Below are 24,395 nucleotides of genomic sequence, written 5' to 3' on the forward strand. Positions count from 1 at the left end.
TGTTGGCCGTTGTTAATCTTTAGTAGTAGTACAATTTGGTACAGCGGTCCCGTGTATGGCTTAATATCAACCTGGTTTGACATTTTTTTACACTAGCCCAACCATAGCAACTACAGTTATTTTTAGAGCCTGAAATATTGCCGGCAGATGTTTGCCAATAAATAGCAAGAGGAAGCACTTTTTTCATTCTCCACACAATAACTTCATCACTGTTCATGTGATTAAACTAGTACAAGACCATGAATGCCTACGAAGGGACACCGTGTACAGTGTGGCCTTTAAGAACTGGTAAAGTAACCTTTGAAATTAACTGTGTTCATTTGAAGCATACTAAGGCCTTTATGCTCTCCTAGTATAAGTGTATAGTATACTATGAATCAATCTGCAACAACAAAATGGGTTTTTCTCGTTGCCATAAAGCCTGTTCTTACATGAATGCAACAAGTAAAAATAGACACTTTTTGGAAAGGAGCAGGCCGTTACAAGGTGCAAGTGAGAAAATAGGTCTTTTTTAGTCTCTTGAGGGGACTGCATGAGGTCAGCAGGCCTACAGCCCATAAGAAACAAGTGTTACCTGATAAGTGGGTTAGTATTGCTGTCAAGACATGCTCAGCAAGATGATAGGCTTCAGCCACCCATTCGTCGATGGCTTCTACCTCTTTGGAATACGTGCTGTCAAACACATGGTTGCTTTGGGAACATGGAGGATTGGGAACTGCGGCAAATGAAGACTGCTTTGTAGATGTCACGCTGGGGTTAGCTTTGCTCTGGTCAGGAACCATCAACTGGAGAGGCTCCACCTCCTCTTCTTGACTGCTGCCTAACTCTTTGAGAGCGTTGATAGTAAGCCGTTCTTGTTCAAGATCCATCACCATGGTTGGAGGGGACTGGGAAGGAGACATACCGGTTTTGCACAACTTGTTATTGGAAGAGACAGCTTGGTGCGCGTTGTCAGGTTCTTCATCCTGCCTTGATTTCAGGCACTCTCGCATGAACTCCACAAAGCTATCTGTAGGCTCAGACATTGAGCTGCCAGGGGCAATGCTGTCTGTGTTGCTTGTTGAGTTAGGTGTATGGTGACCTGGTTTAGTGTCCGGCTGGATCTTTGAGGCAGTTTTCTGTGGTGGTAAGGAGTTGCTATTTGCCATGTTATCTGTAACAACACCAATGGTCATTTTCTGAATGAAAAATTGCTCATTGACGCCGCTTAGTGTCTCACTTTGGAAAGAGGAATATGGATCTTGGGGATATTCTCTTAGAGATGGCTGACCAACTGGCTTGGGGAAGGCTTCATCATCATTCACTGAAGTGAAATCGTCCAGATTTTGACTCCTTGCATTCAGTGGTTCAATGAGGATTTGAGAAGGATCAGAAAGAAACCGCTGCTTAGCATTGTCTAACCCTTTGTCATCAATATCATCCAAGGGAGAGGATGCATCATAATCAAATGATTGTCTGTCATATATATCATCTTGCATGAAGCTAGTTTTAGAACGGGAAGTCGTCTCCATGTAAGCATCTTTTGCAGCTGTGTTGCTCTTTTCATCCACCTTGGATTGAGTATAAGGAGTTGTTTCCATGAACGCAAGACCAGTTTTGCAAGGTTTGACCAGGATCTCTTGTGCTTCATTCGACCACTCGTCATCATTTTCTGGGAAGTCCGGTTCTTCATTTGAGAGTATGAAAGGGGAAACTTCATCCTTTACTTTCCTGGAGGTAGTCTGTGATTTTTCAGATTTAGCTTGATTGGATTGGGCCTCAGGTTTTGATGCAGATTCCTGATGTACTATTTCAGGAAGAGATTTGAGTATGTTGTGTTTAGGAGAGTATTCAGCATCAGAATCCACAGGTGAGGATGGAGGAGAGTAGCCTTCCATGAATTCTGTTTCTAAGGGGCGTGTTTTGGGTGGTTCTTTTTTACCGTCATCTGGCTCTGGGGTTTTTGAAGCTCCTCTAGCAAGGTCTTTTACAGCTTCATAATCCTCATCTTCGAGCTCCATTTCCATCTCCTCTTCACTGTAATTCGGCTCGTCTGTCTCAATAACATTTATTGTAGGAACCTGCATTAGCTTCCTCTCAGACTTTGGTGGAGGAGGCTCATTTTCCTCAGTGGTAAGACTGGGATTTGCAGGAGCAGGGATAGGATCATTTGAAACTGCTGGATCAGAAGATGCAGGAAGAACAGATGCAGGAAGAGTGACACTATCTTCAATGACAGTGTCGTCTGACTCTCCTGAACTGTCAGCTTCGCTTGCCTCTGGGGGCTCCAGATCGCCGGTCCACATGGTCTTCTTGTCATCTGAAACATTGTGTTTAACATCCGTGCCAACTGGTGGACTGACAGGAGGAGATGGGGAGTCAAAGCCGGAAGGAGGTGCAGGCGAAGCTGGAAGCACCGAATTAAGATTTGATGTAGCCTGGGCACCTGCTTTTTCCTGCTGATCCCACATGTAGGCTGTTGGCAAAAAGCTTAGGTCAAACTCAGACTCTTCCTCAACACTTGACTGCTTCTGTGCATCAATGAATTCATCCTTCAGTTTTGGAGCTTCAGCAGGAAAATCCATGAAAGCAGCAGGGACACCAGCAAAGGCAGCAGGAGCATCAGGTATAACTATGCAAGTCCCCTTCTCCTCCTTTGATGCAACATTCTCAGAAGTCAGCATGCCTTCAATTAAATCTACAGCATCAAAGTCTGTCACAGGAGGTAAATGAGTCTTCATCCACTCTTCGGTTTCTTCAGATTCATTCACTTGCCTTAAATCTCCAAGTACTTCAAAGGGGGATTCTGGTGACTCCTGATCAACTGAACACTCTCTTTTCTGGACAGTTGGTGTCATTTTATCAGTGGAAGATTTGGGGGTCTCAGCGTGAGATTTGGGGGCGTCAGTGGAAAGTCTGGGGGCGTCAGTGGGAGATTTGGGGGCGTCAGTGGGAGATTTTTCATGGTGGCGGTCTCTGAAGTGAGAGAACCCTCCATCGCTTCTAAAATCAGGTTCCTTCTTTTTGGCAGCAAGAGCTTCCAGTGCCTTTATTCGCTCTGACACAGGAGATATTATCGGCGAATCCAGCTGTCCATCCGGCGGCCCCGCTTCACTCCCGTAATTATCAGGGGTGAATGAGCCAGGTTGAGAAGGAAAGCGGAGGGATGTCGCAACTCCTTCGCAGGGCTTGTCGGAGCCCAGGATGACTCTTTCGTCTGCATCGGCATGTATGAAGAACGACAGCGAAGAGGAAAAAGGAGGGGAGGTCATATAAATCACAGTAGTACCCCAACACTAAACTCCCATGCACTTCTATTATTCAGCGAGGCCTTAATGTTGCAGCCCAAGCATTCATGCATTGCACCATGAACATATAAGATTCATATAATGGCTCTTCACCTTTTGCATGCCGCGTTTAACTACTCCACTAAGTTTCCATCAGGCAGCACTCAGTATGGCAACTTAAATTATTTGAATGATCGGATAAAGCAGCAAAAGAAATAAAATTTCACTGATCTCACCACGTGCGACGATGGTGACTGCATGTCAGTTGCAATTTGTATAGCAAATGTATACTTGCTATACACTTGCAGGATTGAAAGCAATTTCTTTTTGATATAGCTTATCTTATTGCTTGTTTGTGAACAACATTTCATTAATACAATTGTCAGTCACTATTACACTTGAAAAGATTTTGTCCTGTACTGCTCTCAGCTAAAATATATATGGCGATAGTGTGTGATATTGTTTAATGTGTGGTTTTTCCAAAACCCAGAATTGCCGAGTCAATACAACTTAAACATATAATTGGTATCAACTAGTCTCCTTAGTTCCATGTAATCTGAGCGGTTACTTAAGCCCCTAGTATTTTTCGGTTTCGTGTGTAAAATTGTATTTTTTTAATTTTCTAGGAAAACTCACGGAGGCTGCTACCCTCAATGTAAAAAGCCAATGTCAGTTTCACAGAAAGCATAATATAACGCCACAATAAAACTGAAAAGGTTGTAACTGCTCACTGAATTGTATAAATAACAGTAACTTCATGAGTTCTGCTAATGGTGACTGCGTTAAGATAGTGAAGTAACAAACAGGTATGAGATATAAAAAGCTTCTCAAAAAACAAGCCAAAAGGTCAGAAAGATAAAAACTGCCTGTACTTACAAGCCAAAGACTTTTTGTACTGTAGCATATATATATTCTAATTAGGGATGTTACAATAGCAGAAATGTAGTAGTCAAGACCAACACCAGTTAAAGTAAACAATTCTCGATATCCAATTCGATACCACAGTAAAAAAACTAAAACAAAACACTTAGCACTTAGAGCTAGTGTTAAGATAGTTGAATAGGTCTTAATTCACTCTGTAATATCTATTGCTGTGAAAATTACCTTCTGAGCCGCCGATTGGTCTAGAGTTCTGCTACCAACCTGAAGGTTCCCAACAAAGTACTTCTTGTTGAATAAAGCTTCGGGTTCGGATGACTTTGAGCTACTTTATTTTCAAATGCTATTTTTTCCAGACATTTCTTTTTCTCTTCTTGACTGTGCCAATCTGTATGTGCACGTTCTAAGTAGATGTCCAGTAGGTAAAGGGAAGGAGACAGAGCTAAGACAATGCATTACATTAACCTGGTAAACGGTTACAAACACTCGGAAGAGTTGCATTCATTCGTTGTGGTTGGTTACTTGCTACATAATTAGTATTTGTTAACTGCCTCAATATTATGTAATGTTCTGATACTAGAAATTATGAAAAATATGCCTAAAAGTAAAATACTGCTGTCCCAGTGCAGTTAATCAGGTCATTTGAACGCCACACAGCTGAGGAGGCGTTTATGGTCACCATGATGGCAGGGCCAACCTCCCAAGCCGTGTGGCCCCTTAGCCATCCTGGAGGCCACAGAGATCTAAAGATGTTCTAAGCAACTGTTCCAACAATCACATGATCCGTCTCTGCGCCAATGATCTCCTATGTCACCCAACATCGAGGCATTACGACGGGGAATTGGCAGCTATATTAGGCCATGAACGTCAGCTGCCCAGCTCAACCTCTGACCAACTAGTTTGACCTTTACCCATTACACAATCTGAAAAACGTATTTCCAGATCCACTAGTACTGCAAGGTCCAGGTTTTTCCTTCTACAACTTTGCAATGTTTGCTGTGTTGTCAGCATGATCCCATGACCCCTCCCCTATCCCTGCATAGACACTTTTCCTCTGATGGCCAACTGACTGGTTCACTTTGTCTTGAACTGCCACCTCCCCTGTCCCCACAATACAATGCCTTGTTCAAACTAGGCCACATGAACGGACTTTCCATCTCGCCAACAGCGTTGTAGTCCTTTTGGCTCTGTACTGATAACAAATTCCCAAACCGCTCGTGCTCCGAGAATAAATCCACAGATTTTACCCCGGATTCCAGAGGGACTATGAACTAATTCATGAGTGGCTTTATGACCATGGTTCAGATAAAGCTGTCAACAACTTTACTTTGTAATATGCCACTGTTCATGTGCCATCTGCCAAATTAAGCCTCAGAGGCCTTCCACGTCTGATTTATATAATCTGCTCTCTACCGTAACTGGGGATGAGTGATCATGTATGGTCTTTTAACACTTGTCACTCAAATTAAATAAAGTGGGATGAATACCTAAAGTTCAACAATATAGGCATTTACTCTGAAATCCCAGGCATTGATTTACTGATAAACTATAGTGATGCAAAAGCCAAGTCAGATATCGTTGCTGAGAAGCAGAAGTCGGTAAGAGTTCAAGTTCCACAGGGAGCAGTCACGTCCTGTCATTCCTCACTTACGAGTGACTAGGTTGGATGTTTTTGATATAAGTGTATAATGGTTACATGTGACTAAGAATACTTTGTAGTTCCTGTTATCATCTACCCTACTCTACTTAGATCCTAATAGAGAACTATTAACTAATCACTTTTACTGGCTTTTACTTTTATTTGTTCACACAAGTATAAACCTCTAACACTGATGAGAATCAAAGCACAAAAATAAAAATGTGGAAAATAAAGAAGCAAAACCGATCAAAGAAGACCTACTACTTAATGCTTAAGCGAGGATGTGACGCATGCACAAAGCCAGAAGCAGATAGGGGGGTGGAGGGCGAGTGAGCAGCCACAGGCCGCTGGGCGGTGGATGATACCTCCAGTGCCACTCATCCTCTGGGGCCCGGCTGCTACTGGGACTGAGCGGAGCTTGAATACTAGGGCAGCAGGAAGCTGGTGCCCCCCCCAGAGACACCAACCTGATCCATTTTTAGGTTTCTGCTCTTGTGCGCACAATGTGAACTTGAACTTCTCTGCTTTCTTAAAATAAGGTGGCAATCTTGGGATTATCTTGAACCTACAGTGAGTGCTGCTGACCTAAATAATGATCGCTAGCAGGCGGTAAAAAGTGAATTGGATCAGATTGCTAGCAGCTGCAGAGGGGTGGTTTTACTGGACTGATTCTTGGTGTGTGAAGATTCTGGAGATAGGTGAGTAGCAGTGAACGGACCAAGACTTGTTTTGATTGGTGCTAGTGACTACTGCTGATTTATGCCAATTTTATCAATCACCACCAAGGCAACTGAGGCACGTTATCCAAAGTGTACCACATGTGCTAATGTCTGTACAAGCATCAGCTGGTCAGACTATGGCTATGCCTGCAGCCCTTACAATAAACTAACAATGTAACCTGTCAATAGGTCAAGATGGCTATTTACAGCATGAGCTAGAAAGGCTTCATCTCAAGTTACAGCAGGGGTTGGGGGAGGTGACAAGAATCACCAATACCATATGTCATTGAGGGTAGCAGGAGTTGTGCTGCCTGGCTAACTTACAATTAGTGCAGCAACTGAGGGTCAGCAGTGTTGGAAACAGATGGAATAGCATGACAAGGTTTATAGGATGAGGGGTGGGTAAAGACCGGTCAAGCTGGGAGAGGAGCTGGGGTTAGAACCGGAGTTCACCACGTTGCTGGTTTCTTTGCAGGTTCGTGTTTTGACTGGACTCTGGTGAGCAGGAGAGGGGCACTAGAAAGAGGGATGAAGTAGAGCGGTACAGCAGCAGGCTGGCGAGAGAGTACAGGACAGAGGGTGAGAGATGGCGAGCAGCGTAAGCGAACCATACACTTGCCTTGAGGAGACTGAATGAGAGATACAGGCGAAGAGGAAAGAAAGGAATCTGAAAAAGTAAAAAGGACAGAAGAATGATCATCCTAGAAGAGGAAGAAAAGAAGTCCTATCCACTGAACCCATTCAAAGGAAAAGAAGACAAGAGTTAACTTATCCAGCCTTAACAATTCTACAAAAGAAAAACTTTAGATAAAGACCAGGAAATGATAACAGAGTAGCCCTATTTATATGCTATTTGTTTACTTCAGTAAACCTACAATGACTTTAACACATGCACTTATATTTGCTATACAGGAAAGAGACCAAGACAGTTTAATTAAGAAGCAGACAAAAGCGGTTCCCACTTTGCTTTAGTGTTGCTATGAGCAAACAGAAAGGCTTCCCACAAATGAACTACAGTCAAAAGACCATTTCTTCTTAAGTACTTCTCCCAAGGCTTATGTTGCTACCATGGAAACTAAAGACAAAAATATTTCATGCGCACTAAATAAACTAAATAGGGATGCTAATTTTCTTTTCTTTTCCCCTGACAGATAGGCGACCCTTGTTAACCAATCATTAACTCAACTGACAAGATGAGTGCCTTGCTGTGGTTGAAGTGCAACAATAACCGATGCACAAACGGGTTGAATCCATCATTTATCACCAGCTTCAGTGTATGAGCCAAACAGGCAACCGAGTCCTCGGTTGATCCGTCAGGAAGAGTTGGCAACCGCGATGTTGCGTGTATCTTCGTGGACTCATGCAGCCACTTTCCCAGTAAGTCTCCACCGCCTCAATTAGTTTAGCTGAGAGGTTGTCAGCTGTGCATCGCGTCAGTGTACTGCACGCCCGACGTAACGTATCTTCTGAGCGAGCGAGAGAGAGAGAGAGAGAGATGCGGAGTATGAAGTTGGCATTAACGTCAGAGCTGTGAACGCAGTAGTGCAGTGTGTACGGTTTATTTGTCGATGAATAAATGCTACAACGCTTCAAGACTCAAGCAACGTTCAAGTGTCTTATTTGCCTGCTGATAATTAAAGTGAAGGGGGTTAGCGACAAGTTTGGCCCAGGCTCAATTAAGGTGGGTTAACCTTTAAGGTGGACTAGCTATTCACATTTTATTGACAAGTCGCTCCTCCAAGTTTTGCACAGCTTTTAAAAATATTTTTTGCAGTTTAACAGATTTTTCAACACATTAACTGCTTAATTGTTATCACCATTCAACGGTTAACTATTAACATTCCTGGTCAAAAGCGGGCGACTGTGGCTAAATGGAGAGCAGGGCCGTCTTTCAATCAGGGGGGGCGGCGGTTCAATCCCCGGCTCCGCTAGTTGCATGTCGAGGTGTCCTTGCGCAAGACACCCCAAACCCCAAAATTGCTCCCGTAGCCGTGCCTACGGTGTATAAATGTCATAGAATCTGAAATGTAAGTCGCTTTGGATAAAAGCGTCTGCTGAATGACTAATGTAATGTAAAAAGCTTGACCCGGTCCTTTTGTCTGGGGTTTGGTCTAGGCCCTTTAGTTAAGGGAAATCTTACAGCTTCAAATCATACGTCGTTCTTCTATTTTTGGCATCAACAGTTTGTGTTTGTCCTTTTCCTGTCTCAAAATGACGATGTCCCTGTGCACAAAAGCCAGCTCCATAAATAAATGGTCTTTTCCAGTTTATCGTGAAGAACTTGACTGCTCTGGTTTCGAGGAGAAGAGGAAGTCATTAGGGAGCTCACACCTCATTCGGTTGAGAATGCCAGGACAGAAATATCTTGAGTCATGGGTACGGACTGAAGATGTGTGAGAGTTTCAGGTTTACTAAGGGAGGGGCTTAAGGTTCAGCTCAGTTGGAGTTTCTACATGCTGAGTAGGTTGGGGTTGGTGTAACCTTGCAGTGCAGCATTCCTTCTCTCACATTCATGGGGCTGTTACCGTCTGAACGCACCACACCTTCACTTTTTAAGTGCAGTGCCAGCTCTAAATCTTACTTGTGGTTCCACATTTGTCAAATTATTGGATGTTGAATTAAAGAGGGATGAGAAAAGATACGGGCCGCTAAAAAATATATAGACCTAAATATGAAAATTAATTCACAAGAATTAACAACCCTGTGCACATTAAAAATGTGCATAAATATCGTAATAAAGCTATGTTGTAGAAATGTTTTGTTTTTTGTGACAATAGTTAGACTGCCTTCAGTCATAGTGTAGATTCCTATTAGTGCAGTTATTTATTAAACCTGACAATAAAAAAACAGTTGGAAGCTTTCCACTGAGGCCTTGGGCGTGTCCAGCTCATCTGCTTGTGGAAGTGATGGTGCAGGGCGGGTCTACTGCCATTCCTGCCATTGCTGCTCTCGCTACCCTGTACTGTCTACCCCTGAGGGCTATCTCATTGCCTCTGTGACCTCAGTGATGTGGTCCGCTCCAGCAGGGAGTGGGGGGTGGGGTGGAGAACTCGGTGTTCCTTGAAGCTTCGCTTGTGCGCTTCACTTTTAGGTGCTTTACACTGAACACCTTTCTTGATGGATGAGTCAAAAGCATTTTCGGTTCACTGATATACGAGTTAATTTCACAATATTGATAAGAATAAATTGAATAGAAGTAAACCAGCATGGAACCTATATTTCCAGTCAGATTGCAAGTTTAGGAAGGTAGGGTGTGTTTATTAGTAGAGCTGTGCATCGCTGCGCTTGGGATACTACTAACGAACAACAGTAATTGGAGTTATGCTTACTCATCTAAATGGTAGATTGTGATTTCAACAATGCCAAAGCAGGGGAAAATAATCTGTTTTTCCTCAGTTCAGCTCACTGAAAGGTAATAGATCAAACTGAAAGGTGGGGTTTGATGCCTCCAGCAATATAAAAGGTTAGACTGCTCATATGAGAACATTCCTATGAGGAAATATGAGCCCAGAGACAGCTGAACAGGCAACTACAGTTATCAAACTGTGAGCTAAGGATCACTGTTTAAGTCTCTGCAACAATCTATAACATGATAATGACCTTTGATAAGTACTTTTCATTAAAAAAAAAAAACCTGTTTTCGATTGTGAGATTACAACCAACGCAGCAATACATGGATTGATTCAATGGCGAACTTCCTCTGAAAATCTGATGCAATGTAGTTTGAGAAATAAGGTCCTCATTTTTAAGTGTGCCACTTCCTTTGTGACTAGTGTCACTCATCAGTGTGCGAGTCAAGTGAAACGGGCTCAGCTACAGACAGGAGAGGCAGGCAGGCTGGGCCATCTGGTAGCAGTGATGTCCACCGATAAAACTAGTGTAGTTTACTACTGAAAATACGAGGCAGTACCAGGCCTGGGCCATGTGGACTAAATGTCATCTTTGACAGAATACCTCGATATCCGTTATGTGGCAATATTTTAGGACAATTCAGTATTTAATAATAGTAGTTCCAGAATCATGGAAATTAACAGAACTGTGCCGTACTCATCACTCCACTGAAAACTCTTTTAGAGAGAAATAATCTTTTTTATTGACTTATTATTTCCAATTGTTCCGACTTAGCTGTTTTGTTATTGTTAAACCAGAGACAAGACAGTTTTACTTGTCTAACGTTAGTCAAACTGTGTCAAGATTTTAAGCTAACTTCAATGTACGTTTCATGATGCTAACTATGGCGGTTAGCTGAGTAAATATCTAATGTCAGCAAAAGAAAAAATAAATACATGAGGCCCTGCTTCCAAGACAGGAAAGATGATCTTTGATTAAGTTATCATTACAAATCCACACTTCCTGTAGATGTTTCACATTAAAAGACAGTGGCAGGTTTTAATGTGAAACATATGTTCAAGAAGTGTTCAGTTTTATTGAGTAGCTTAACTGAAAAAAAGCTAAGTGAAAGTGCTGTGAAACTAGTGAATGAAAAACATTTGTCATTGCACTGGTGGAATTCATTCCAGTTTTTAATTAATAAATTAAAACAGGTTCAGATCAGAGAAGAGGGAAGCTTCTTCTAAAATGTGATCAAATATACCTATAAATAAGGGAATTAGGCTGAACATGTCTCTGATTTGAGCCTGTATCCAATTAAGGCCTGGTTATATGCAGCTAAAGTAAATGACTATAAATAAATGAATAAATAATGCTATATGAAAATACAGGGACTGTTCATATTTCACTGAGCTTGACTGATCTTCCTGTCCTTTTACAGATATATTACCGCTTTTACATCATAGTGAATGTTGGTTCAAAGAAACAGTGAATCTTATCAAACCTGTCTGCCTGAAAACACTCCAATCCATAAATAATCATTTGTGGTCGATGATTTCACAATAAAATGAATAAAATCTTCATTTTTTGGGTTTCACGTCAATATGTCTTAAAATACAAAAGTTGACAAAAATGACGTCCAGTGCCAATACTTCCAAGCTTCAAAGTATGTCTGAGTGGGAAGATCCAAACACTGTTTCCATTTGACATGGAGGCAGAGTAGGGCCCAAAGCCCATATTTTGCAGTGACTCAGCAGTGCTGTAATGACTCAGATTTGCAGAGGGCAAGGTCTGTTATCCGTCATGGAATGTTTAGAAAAAAACATCCGTGATCATTCTGAGCTGCCAGAAAACTATTCGTTTTTACAGACATCTTTCCTGGAGTCTACCTTTGAAATTGGCAGGCAAAAACTAGCTGTCATGCCTGTGTAGTGTATGCCACAGCTGTGTGCCCCACCTCTAATTATTTAACATACAGGGATGTAAGTTTAGTTAATTAATTCCGGGCTATAAAAAAAACTATCCTGCATGAGATATCATCAAGCACCAAAATTTCCAAACTCGCTCATGGCTGCTAAATTTGTGAGACTAATAAATTATTATTCGGTAAATTTTGTCATATGTTTTTACTCATATGTTACATGACATGATTGAAAGCATGGAAAATAATGGTCTTGAGCGCTTTCTGATGTGAATGTGTGCGCTTCCTGTTGTGTCCCAGTAGCTTTCTATTACTCTTATTTTATTTCTGCATTCCTCTCCTTATTGATATCAATTTCCAAGACCAAATCGAAACTCAGTGAGGCATCACGAGCCACACCCATGACCACACGTGGCATCATTCTTCAAGGCCTACAATCCCTTTGATTAACAGAACATCGCTTTTGAAGGATTTTCAAATGGCTCACATGAGGTGGCTGACTGAGCCATAGAGTTCAAATCAGAAAGCTTAACACACAGCCACAAAACACGCTGTGTACACACACACAGACACACACACACAGTGAAGCTGCCACTCCCTCTAGCACAATAAGCTGTCAATTAGCCCATGGGAAACAAACGTGTTCCTTTGTTTTTAATTAGGCTCGTCTGGGCTGTGAAACCTGAAAATCTAAAAAACACTGAAAACTGGAGGTGGTGACAGGTAGTAGACATACAGGAATGATGGTAGTGCAGCTCTTTAGGCTGGATGGTTCGTTCTGGACCTGTTTTCATGATCAAGACACAAAAGGGCAGTACGCCTTTAAGAGGTCCTCCCTTCACAGTAGCCCAGTAACAATGCATCTGCAGTGCACCGCATCGCAACATTTAGCACCGATAACGCTTTGTCACCCCACACGTTATTGTCAAAACTGTCATGTAACGTGCATTTACTCATCAACAAACATATCCACCAAGTAGAACATGACGCAAGGCAGCAGTAACAGTCATTAAGATAACGTTTCAATTTGGCTAAGACCAAATGCCCTTAGAAGGAAGTATTTTAATTCCTTTGTTTTATTTTTCCCCAATCACGCAGTCTCCTCGTGGATGAATTAGTCTCCTTTGGATAGATTGACGCTGCTCAGTAATGAGCAATGTTGCCCCATAATTCTGGGTTTCGTTGCTTGACTGATCGAATATACGGTTTAGTTCAATGTCTTGCCTCATGCTCTACAACATTGGCTGTAACATTCGACTGCGGCTCCGCTTATGACATTAAAAAAGACGTTTAGCAAGACATTGTCGAGGTAAAAAGACGTATACCGTACCCAGAGGCAGGCCAAAGCTATAGGGCATGTAGTAGCAGTGTGTCCGGATAAGTTCACTATCACAGGTGTTTCCAATTATAGCTTAAACACGCTTAATCAGCCACACACAGGCCAACAACACACAAAATAAAAGAGAAGGGTTTCTACATTACAGCTTAAATATTCAAAGTTGAATTATTGCGTTATGGTATTGACGCAACTTAAACCTGTGAAATCCTTCATGCCTGCAATTAAAAACGAAACACATTTGGTTTAATAGTAATTAATGGTAAAGGAATTGGTTAAAAGTGACATTTGGCTCGCTGACTTAACGTTAGTGTGTTTCTTACCGGATAGCTTTGATTCTTTAGCAGAATTCTGTCCATCGGCGAGCCCTTGCGACGAAGATATCTGGGCGGATTGAGTCGTTGGATCCATTTTACTGTAGTTACAATGCACACAGGCGATAAAATGTCTGGCGTCTCAATGTAAATGGTCGGTTACTGTCCTTTGAAGACGTATATGTCGTCTGACTTTACTCAAATTTCCCCAAGAGCGAGACTCGGATCCGCACCTTAACGCAACGTCCGAGCACTGACAGAGCAGCATAGATGGCAGGAAACAAGGCGGACTAGAGAGGCGGAAACCAAACATGTCGGGATGGGACACGTTCAAAGTCTTCGCTCAGGCTCCTACATCTGAGGACCAACTTTAATGAATACGACTTGTATCTGAGATCAAGTACAATAACATAAAATAATAATGAAAAAAGACTACCAATTGTCATTTGTTTACTTATCTGCCATCCTCTCTGCAGTTTGAAAATATATTCCAGAGACCTTTGTATTAGTAAAATTCAACTGTTTGTCTTTTTGTGGTGAAGTTCATACTCGATATAGAGAAATTCGACAGCATGTGAATGCAGCATAAGGAATATTCTTGAACACAGACACCATGTTATCGTTTATGTTCATACCTGCTCTCAACAACAGTGGGGTTTTGTGTTTCGGACATTAACTGTTATAGGCTGCATTACACACATTTTGAGTAAATCATATCAAAATATTTATACCAAACAATTATGAGATACATCTGGATAAATATTGGTTGAATGCATAAACTGGTGTGTGTTTAAGTTGTGTAACAAAGCCAGCCATGGCCATATTGATAAAACTGTTTTTTAACAATGATGACGATGCAGTGACTTCACGGCTACACACATGTCGAAACTGTGTGTTTTTAATGTAGCTTGTTTGCCATTATGTAATGGTTACCTTTGTTCCATTTTGTAGCACTATATTAACATACTAACATACTAAAATCACAGTAACCTAATCTTAAAAAGGACATGCGAGGAGTAGTTGAGATGCATTTTTGAATTTATTTTGTTCCTTAGATTACTGATAACATGTCCCGTTATTTCCCTCTTAAAGGTACACAACTTGTTTTGTATGGAGACTGCACAAGCTAAAGTTTTCAGCTTTGTACGATAACTGTGTTGTTGTTTTTTTTAGCATCATACTGCCCTCTACTGGTGGAGTTTACAAATACGATCATATCGACTACATTTCCCAGCATACATGAGACGGTCCCGTGTGCGCAGGGCTTCAGAGCTGTAACCATGGGGATGGGCCTATCCCCGTTCAACACCGACGTATCGATGTGAGATCTGCTCCGTTACGCAAACGTGGAGCTTGGGAGCACACTGCAGGTGACTATCGGGCAGACTGAACTGCGCGGCAAAAGAAGGGAGACACAAACAAAAACATGTGGCTGAGGCTGTGAGAAAACGGGTAAGTTATCTCTTACACATTGCTCCGATTGTATGCTGAAAAGAGTTCAGAGTTATTCAGCGGCATATTGTGGCGATATATTTTGCGGGAGTAGTAGGTTGATGAGCGTTATCCAAAAGTGAGTTTAGCTAACTAGCAGCTCGTTAGCTTGTTAGCTGCTTCTGACAAACAGCCGTCATTCAGCCGGCTACTACGGAGCTGTTAGTCACAGTGTGTGGCTCACTCTGGTCCAGGATATGTCTCTACTGTATCTCAATTAATAAACAGCGTAACGTTAGTATTCATTCAACAAACTAACACCGTTAGCCAGCCTAAATGGGTAGCTAACGGTAACTTAACTTAGTAAAGTTAGCTAGTTAGCCTACGTCGGCTAACCGGGCTTTCAAATAAATGAATCAAACAATATTGCGGTCTGTATTGAAAGACGGCAAGTATTTGTGATGTTGCGGAGACATATCAACGTATTGAACGACATCCCGAACCCAGATGTTTTCATCTTTTGAATTGAATGTGGCTAACGTTAACGCTACATCAGTAGCGGTAGGAGTGCCCCGCCCACCAAAGCGCCATATAGCGGCATTGATGTAACCAGCATGATGCAACGAGTCAAGCTGCTCAGCTGCGGGTCAGTGTCTACTAGGTTTATGTTGTATGTGTTAAGCGTGCGTCAGTTATAGTAATATGGGCAACATTATTATCGTTGAGATTATCAACGGGACGTTTATTAATGCCGACAAGTCTCCAGACTAGCTCGATAAAACCTATGACAAGAAATGTTGCTTTTCTTTCAATAAAGCGTGACACAAGTCTGGTTTCTCTGTAAACTTGTTCACCACCTCATGGGGAGACCCAAACCTACAATGAATGTATCTACTAGTATTAGAAGTATTGTGCGTGTGTCAAAGCCGGACCTATCTTCCTCCTCTGGGTCCTAGAGCGATAACGTTCAATGAGCCTCACTGTTCCTTCATTAAGATGAACACACGCATTGTAGCTTATTTTGACTCAATCCCACATACAACGACCTGCAGCCACACCAAATACACCTAATGTGGATTACTCCTCCACTGAAAATCCCTCAGAAATGCTCCATATCCTCCCGTGAGAGTAACGTTGGCTATAAAACTACAGTGGCCAGCTCTGAGCTGTTTTTATAGATTTATGTCCTCAATGGCTTGGAGAAAGCAAATCAGTCTTCCTTATCAGGAAGGATTCTTCAGAGCCTTTTTCTTTTTTTAACTCTGCCTACTTTCTACAGTGTGTGACATTGATGTGGAGTGTGCTGTGTAACATTTAGTACGGCAGGTACTGAGGAGAGCATTGGAGTTGACCGACCGTGGACGTCATGGGTTTGCAGTCAGTTCAGAAGAAGCACTTCCCCCTGCGGGGGATCGACGGCGTCGTTCAGCTGTTTGACGCCGAGCTCCGCAAGTCTGAGCCGGACCTGGCCCTCCTCTCCCTGGTCCTGGGTTTCGTTGAGCATTTCCTAGCCGTAAACCGGGTCATCCCCATAAACGTTCCGGGGGTCCGGTTTGAGCCTCTGGAGCCGGACTGTCCCAACTCCTGCTTCCCCACGGTGGAGCTGGGCATGATTTCTGCACTTTACGAGCGCTTCACGGCCCAGATCCGCGGCGCGGTGGACCTGTCCCAGTTCCGGAGGACGGCTGCAGGTTCCAGCAGGGAGCTGGTGAAGAAAGTGTCCGATGTGATCTGGAACAGCCTAAGCCGCTCTTACTTCAAGGACCGGGCCCACATCCAGTCCCTCTTCAGTCTCATCACTGGTACCGCATCACGAGGATTACCGTGTTTGTTACCGTGATCAACTTAAACTGAGTGCTGTCAAATTTATGGAAATAATTCTTTATTAAATCTGAACCAGGTACCAAACTGGACAGCTCTGGTGTGGCATTCGCAGTGGTGGCAGCCTGCCAGGTTCTGGGTCTGAAGGACGTCCACCTGGGACTGTCTGAGGACCACGCCTGGGTGATTTTCAGCAAAAACGGGGAAGAGACGGCCGAGGTCACCTGGCACGGAAAGGGCAACGAGGACCGGAGAGGGCAAACAGTGGCAGCGGGAGTCAACGAGAAGGTGAGGCCTACCTCCACTCAATAAGGACGAGAAGAAACCCTCAAGCACTGTTCAAATTCGAAATTCAAAATATAAATAAAAAGAGGGCATCAGTTATTTTTATGGTGGGTACAGACCAGTATGTTTTTACACCTAATGTTATGAGTAAATGTCCCATTTGTGATATTTTGTGCTCCTTTATTTCCTCAACCTCTCCAAATGAAGGAAACAATTAATAATGCCTTGTATTTGATATCCACATTCCTACAAACCTCTCCTTTCTGTGTCTCCCTCAGAGCTGGCTGTACCTGAAGGGCTCCTACATGAAGTGTGACAGAAACATGGAGGTGGCCTTCATGGTCTGTGCCATCAACCCCTCGCTGGACCTGCACACCGACAGCTCCGAGCTCCTGCAGCTGCAACAGGTGAGCTCTGCAACTTGTAGCGAGCAGCGGGTCTTCACATATCTGTTTTTGTTAATCTCCCGGAACACTCCACAGCTGTCAGTTTCACAGTTGAGGCTGGAGGAAGTGGTAACCTAAATGTCTCAGAGACGGTCTAAAACGGAACCATTTGAATTTCTCTTTTGTCTCTTTAATTACTCACAATTCATTCTGCACAGTTGTTTCTTATTTACAGCTTACATTGTTGTTAATGTTTATAATCTGACACTTAGTGTTTGTGAGATGCGTTTTCATGAGCTGCCTGTGTTACTCCTCCTGCTCTCTTTATCTAACAGAAACTCCTGTGGTTGCTGTATGATCGAGGCGACCTGGACAGGTGAGTTTGCGTTGATGAAGTTCATAAGAAATGAAACGTGACATGTAAGCCTGCTAAACTCCACAACCTCCTCCTCTCCTGTACTGTGTTCCAGGTATCCTATGGCCATGGGCACTCTGGCAGACCTTGAAGATCAGGATCCAATCCCAGGCAAGGAGAACCCCATGAAAATCCACCTCAAGGTTAGTCTGTAGAGAGGAATCCACCAGGTCACACAGCAGTGAGACTGGTAGGATGTGAGGAAATGTTTCTTTAAGCTCCAGTATTGAACTATTCCAATCAGAACGGGTTGATGATTTAATAGGAATTCTTCATGTGTTTCTGTCTCTCTCTCTGTCTCTCAGGCTGTGAGCTCTGCTCAGAAGCACTACAACAACGAGCACATCTACCCCTACATGTACCTGGCTGGTTTCCATTACAGACACAGGGCTGTGCGGGAGGCGTTGAGGGCCTGGGCCGAGGCCGCTCGGGTCATGCAGGAGTGAGTTCACGCTGCTTTAACACACTGGTGTGACGCAGGTTAAAGTTTAGAAGGAATGAGTTTCAAGCTCAAATGGGAACTGTGGTGTTCAAAGGCAACAAGACAATACGCGTAATTAACAGTAGAGAGTTGAGTCCATGATCAGTGTTAATATGATTGACTGGTTGCATGATGTAAGTGTGTTGGGTACCCTCCCAGCATGCACTGGGGCAATAGATTCCTGGACCAAAATCTCGTTTTATGTGTTTCCGCACTGTTACTGGTGTCATGGTGTTTTCCATGGTCCTCCACAATGTTTCCTCACTGTCACCACTGTCTGACGGTCAGATAGTAGCAGTCAATGTGTGATGGTGGCTGTATGATTGGTGGAGATTCCCTGTGGACTTTTGTGAAAATGAAACCTTACTAAAATCTCTTAAAACCCAGCTTTAACTGTGTGAACCGTTTTCAGCAAAGTTTGTTCTGCGGTCATTATTTAAGTATTATTGCTCAAATGACAAATACCTATTTTAATGTCACATGTTCTGGCTCCATTGGTCTGTTAACAGTTCAGTGACAGTTTGCTCGAGTTAATCTCTTTTTATCTCACAGTATTTTAAATTACATTTAGGATTTAGTTTTATTAGTTTTGTTACATATTCCATTGTGTTTAAGTATGGGTCACTCTTCATTAAAAAGAATAATTGGCATAATTACACCAATAGATTTAGGACTTGCTGCTCTAAAAACAATTCCAGGTGAATTTTTAAGACTGATTAAAAAGATCCAGACTTTTCTGTCAGTACACTGCTGTTTTGATGCCATTTCTTGTTAATTTTTTTTTGAGTGGAATTCTAGAGAAATTCAATTTATAAATAAATAACTTCTGAAGACCAGCAGGGCTAACAGAGAGCAGAGACGTAATGATGCTCGGATGCTTACTTTTTCATTTAGTTCTCCTCTCACTTTTATTGTGCAATGGTCATCAAGCAATATTTTTGACATAGTTGTTTTTAAAATGAATAGAAGAAATCGTTTGTTTTCAAAATGGCCTGTGTGTGGCTTCAACCGGCGCCCTCAGTTGTTATTTCACCAGGCGACCACAAGATGGCAGTAAATGCAAAGCTATCTTCCCTGACTTGTGTTGTGACCACAAAAAAAGAAAGAAATGAACACAGAATGCATTTCTCAGCCTTCTAATCTAAAATATAGGTATTAAAGTCAAGTGATGTGACCGCTGAGGTTAAGTTCTGGTTGAGATTGTCCTCTGTGGTGGCTTTCCAGTCCCAGTGAGTGAGAGGGTGTGGCTCCTGAGCCAGGAAGTGTCCAGCATCCTCGCGCTCTCTCCTCCCGTTAAACACACAGTTAAAAATACCAGCTCGGACCCACCAGGCCACATTCCCTCTCCATCCATCAGCTTCCTTTTCCTGCTTCCCCCATTGTTCTTCAACTTCAGCTCGCCCTCTGTGCGCTGTCCATAAGAGGGAGGAGTGTGTGTGTGTATTTCATAACAGTGGATTCTTAGTAAGATTATGCAGCAGAGTTCACATGTCTGGACTGTTGCAATGACTTCAATAATCAACATGTTGCCTCCACCCTGCAGGACATCTAACAGCCCTTTCTTAATTTAAGAACTTGATGTAATGATGTCTTTTGTAAAGCAGAAGTAGATGAAAATCCATTTGATTTGTAAAATGACATTCTCAGTCTGATCTTGCAGAACATATTCTGACTCCCTCCCCACTGTTATTAATAGTCCTCCTCTCACCTGCTCTTGCAGGTATAACTATTTCCGTGAGGATGAGGAGATCTACAAGGAGTTCTTTGACATTGCCAACGATGTTATCCCCACTCTGCTGAAGGAGACGGCCGCTGCTGCCGAGAGTCCTGGGGAGGGGGGAGAAGGGGGGGGAAGGAGCTGACAAGGCAAGTATCCCCAGCCAGAGAAGAGCTGCAACCCAGCACAATACATCTTCAGATCTGGTCCGCTCATTTGTTTTACAGTGTTTGCTTTTTGGAGACTCCACCTGGTATTAAAGGGAGAGTTCAGTTGTTTTGAAGTGTGGCTGTATGAGGTACTTCTAAATAGTCCGTGTTTTACCTCCTGTAGACTTTGAAGAAACAGACAGGAGTATCAGCACGGGAGCATAGCGATGCATTGCTGTAGACGGGGGCAGCAGCAAAATGTGTTTAAGACACCTAAAATAATCAGTATCCGTTTAAATGTATGCTATATTTACAATATTTTCATCCTTTATCTTGCTGTCAGACAGCCCTTACCAACAAGGAGCTGAAGCTGTTATCGATGCTCTATTCAAAGCCACAAGACTCCTTTCACAAAATCACTCATTTTACCTGACAGGACACGGGAGCTTCCGGTCTACCGCTGCTGGAGCGGTTAGTTTGTTTGTGTGATCGTGTCTTTTTGGTGTTTTATAAGGTTAGTTCCGATTCACCAAAGTCACACAAAAATACAAACTAACTAGCTGCTGGAGACAGCTGACTAGACCAGCAAGTCCTGTGTTGGGCGAGATAAAATTGCAATTTTTGTCAATGGAGGCTTGTGACTGTGAAAGAGCATCAGTCAGAGAGGGCTGTCTGACAGCAAGGTAGAGGGGTGAACATCTAATGATATCAGCAGCCTAGTTATAATGTAAGTGTTTGCTATGCGGAGATTCATGCATGACTGAATTAAAACAGGTTGCACCACACAAAGCAGTTCTCCTGTAGAGTTACATTGTTACTGCAGGGTAGAACTGCTGTTTAGCTGAACCAAATGAGAAACCCTCTTTGCTAATGAATGACTTGTTCAGAGAGGTATACATTATTACACCCGCGTTAATACCGGGTGAAACTAACTAACAGTCAGTACTCTGATTTCAGGAGCACCCCAAGCAGGCAGCAGCCCTCTCAGCACTCCAGGACCCAGAATGCTTTGCCCACCTGCTGTGTTTCTATGATGGCATCTGCAAATGGGAAGAGGGCAGTCCCACGCCGGTCCTTCATGTGGGCTGGGCCACCTACCTGGTCCAGTCTCTGAGCCGCTTTGATGCTCAGGTGAGAAACCCAGAATAGCTCCGCCTTTGAACTTGAAAATGACCGCAGCCATTACAAACTGTCAGTAGAGAGATGTGGCCGACATGTGCGTCGATGCTTTGTAGCTAAAATTGGGTTTGTGGTCTGATTCCAAAGGTGCGCCAGAAGGTGTCGATCATCATCAAGGAGCCAGAGTCCCAGGATGATGACGACATGTCCAGCGACGACCCCCGGGAGGGCCGCAGACGAGGACCCAGGAGAGAGTCCAAGCTGGATGAGCAGGGCTCTCCTCCTCCTGGTGCTCCCTCCTCCCCCTCCACTCAGCCCCCAGCTGCTACAGCAGCAGCCCAGCCCAAGAAGATAGGAGAGGGAGGGGGCCGTCGACGCTCCTCCCAGGGCCTGCGGGCCGGGGACGCCGAAGGAAAACCCAAGTCCCCCAGCCCGGATTCTTCGCCCTCATCCCAGCAACAGGCATCCCCGTCCCCGGCCGGCCCCGTGGTCGCCTTCCAGAGCGAGAAGATGAAGGGGATGAAGGGGCTTCTGTGTGCAGCCAAGGTGAACTCCAGCGCCATCAAGCTGCAGCTTACCGCCCAGTCACAGGTCCAGATGAAGAGGCAGAAGAGCACGCCGGCCGGGGACTACTCCATGTCCTTCATGAAGCGGCAGCGCAAGTCCCTCTAGACGCCAACTCCTGTTGCAGGAGTTGGTGAGAAATGGGAGGAGATACTGTGAACAGCAACACGGAGACCCGATTAACCTCGCTTTTGTTTGTGAAACGTTTTTGTTCTGTTTTGTTACCAGTGTTTTCATCCAGACGCCCGCTTCAGTCAACATCCTCGTCATTCCAGCAATATATTTGACTTGCAACACTCGAGTTAAGCGTCACATATCAGGTTTAAAAAGGAAGGAGTGAAACATTTCATTCTGTTTTTATTTACGACTTTCTGGAGGAACTGTCTGGTTTTCTAGAGATTGTAAACACTCATTCGTCATTAGTTTGTGTTTTAATTGGCAGCCAATTGCACACTGACTACTAACTTGTCATTGACTTACATGTGGATGTTTTGAAGCCAAAGTAACGAGGATGACCAGAATGCTGCGTACAGATGTGTAAATATCAACTTGTACCGTTGGGACCCTGTCCATGACTGAAGCCTTGGAAGTGATTCATTTAGGATAGTTACTGTGTAACATTGTCCACTTCTGCTCTATCGACAGCTTATTTCTTGCCAGCTCTATGTTGCCTTACTTTGCCTTTGTTCTTATCTAAAGTAGACGGCCTTTAGTTCTGAGAATAGCTACACCGGGCCTATTTCTAATGATTAGAGAAGACCAGGAAGACCATGCACTGTTGAGACCGTGGAGCCACATTAGGTGGCCCCTGTTACATCCTATTTGCTTGATGACTTGTGGTTTTTGTTCTTGTTTTTTTTGTATCTGCAAGTAATAAAGACCTGATAAAAACAGAATGTGGGGATGTGTGTTAGATATAGAAGTTATTATAAGGGCATTACTTCACAGGTGACTGAGCTGTAAGAGGCTGCACAGCAGGGGGAGAAGTATATTCTACATTTAGCATGAAGACAATGGTGCACATACACCCTAGTTTGTAACAAGCTTTAGGAAAATAAGAGCATAAATGAATGGAATGTGTTGAGGCAGACAAATGAGGAGCAGGAAGGGAGCTGCACGGAAAGTAAAAGTTTGGTACTTGTCATGTAGCTGTGGTTTAGCAGAGGTGTCTATGAGATACTACAGTTGCAGACTGATCAGTGATTACCGGTGACTGCAGGCTCATGCTAATCAAACTTCAATGGGACTGCAGGTGGCACAGTTCCATTCTGTCATGAATCAATGCGCACGCCATACAAAATATGTAAACCACGACGTGGAACAGATTCAAGAGAACGTGGATGTGATACAAGACAGTCAACGACTAATAGTATTCAGCCCTTTCCCACCACAAGAGAAACAAATATGAAATGTTTTTAAATGAGACACAATGTCTATATATTTGAATCAATAATTCAGACTTTTTAACATCAGAAATGTGAGATATTTGATCTATTTTGAATTATGTGTCAAATGTTTGACTTTAGTCAAAGATATGAAATGACAGGTCAGGATTCTGACACTTCTGACAAAATGATGAGACGATGATGTGTGCACATACATTTTGACTTCAGCTCGTCAGTTATTTAGTTAACAGATCAGAATGTCGACTTTGTAAATGAACATCATGTGATACGAAGTCAATATTATGAGAAAATAAGTCAAATTCTTGATTTTTATCTCACAGTTATACTTTTTACCACCTTAGCTTAGCAAGTTAACAATTTTGTCAACTACTCAATTAGTTGATTCAATCGACAGATCTATAAAACTGAGTTTCTCCACAAGGACACAAAAGCGGCATTTTAATGTTGTGTTTACCAGAGATGTGCTCATACGTTTCTTAGACAGAAGACATGCTCAAAGAAGTGATCGACAAAAGAGGTCTTCGTTGACTAATGCTGCGTTCACACCAAACGCGTCGCGAATTCATCGCGCCGCATATTCACGTCCATCGCGCCACCGGTCAAAACGCCGGGGACCAAGTGTTCATTCGCGTGAATCGCGCCAATCGCGCTGGACGCGCCACTATTAATTTCTCCTCCATTGTTTCTGATTCAGCAACGGCAGGACGTCGCTGATGACAGGGGGAGCAACTCAACGCTGATAGGCTATCGCGCCGGGGCGTAACGCGAATATTTCGCAGAAGTTGAAAAATTTCAACTCGCGCGTCGGGGCGATTTGGCGTTTGACGCGGATTCGCGTCCATCGCGCCGCAAATTCACGTCCATCGCGACGCGCCATCGCAGATTCGCGCCGCGACAGTCTCATCGCGTCTGTGCATAGACTTTGTATGTAATCTACTCGCGCGAATAATTCGCGACGCGTTTGGTGTGAACGCAGCATAAGGATTAGCACAGATTAGTCGACTAATCGAGGAAGAGCGGGCAGCCCCAGTCAAAACTGTGACATTTTTATAAATTGTAAGTAAAATCCAAATAAGACTTTTCTTTCTTTGTAAAAAGAAGTTTGGCTTTTTAAGTCAAAGTCAAAATGAATAGACTTTGATATGTAATAGTTTTCACTCCTACATTTCTGTCTTCTTAAAATGGAAGTTTGACAGACTCTTGAATTTAGTTTACTT

At 43.2% G+C, this 24,395-nt stretch overlaps 2 protein-coding genes across 4 annotated transcripts in view; one reads left to right on the plus strand and one right to left on the minus strand.

Moving 5' to 3' along the window:
- Window positions 1–13,707, minus strand: part of rtn3 (reticulon 3) — a 29,168-nt gene extending 15,461 nt beyond the window's left edge. Inside the window, exons 1-3 of one of the 3 annotated variants that reach the window (XM_031877689.1) lie at window positions 13,414–13,707; window positions 7,123–7,170; window positions 575–3,196 (exon numbers count right to left, since the gene is read on the minus strand). In XM_031877689.1, the coding sequence (XP_031733549.1) occupies window positions 575–3,196; window positions 7,123–7,170; window positions 13,414–13,501 (2,758 nt within the window). In that variant the 5' untranslated portion in view covers window positions 13,502–13,707. The remainder of the gene's footprint in view (window positions 1–574; window positions 3,197–7,122; window positions 7,171–13,413) is intronic. The other 2 variants (XM_031877690.1, XM_031877691.1) reach the window with 2 other exon arrangements.
- A 2,494-nt stretch (window positions 13,708–16,201) lies between these two features.
- On the plus strand, window positions 16,202–22,665 carry men1 (multiple endocrine neoplasia I). Its single transcript, XM_031877710.1, is given in 10 exon segments — window positions 16,202–16,637; window positions 16,736–16,944; window positions 17,220–17,348; window positions 17,663–17,703; window positions 17,798–17,885; window positions 18,048–18,184; window positions 19,944–20,067; window positions 20,069–20,089; window positions 21,047–21,220; window positions 21,356–22,665. Coding segments are annotated over 10 exon segments (1,884 nt in total). The 3' UTR covers window positions 21,881–22,665.
- Window positions 22,666–24,395: the final 1,730 nt, after the last annotated feature.

This window comes from Anarrhichthys ocellatus, unplaced genomic scaffold, assembly GCF_004355925.1.
Source record: "Anarrhichthys ocellatus isolate YVR2014 unplaced genomic scaffold, GSC_Weel_1.0 scaffold144, whole genome shotgun sequence".
Lineage (NCBI taxonomy): Eukaryota > Metazoa > Chordata > Actinopteri > Perciformes > Anarhichadidae > Anarrhichthys > Anarrhichthys ocellatus.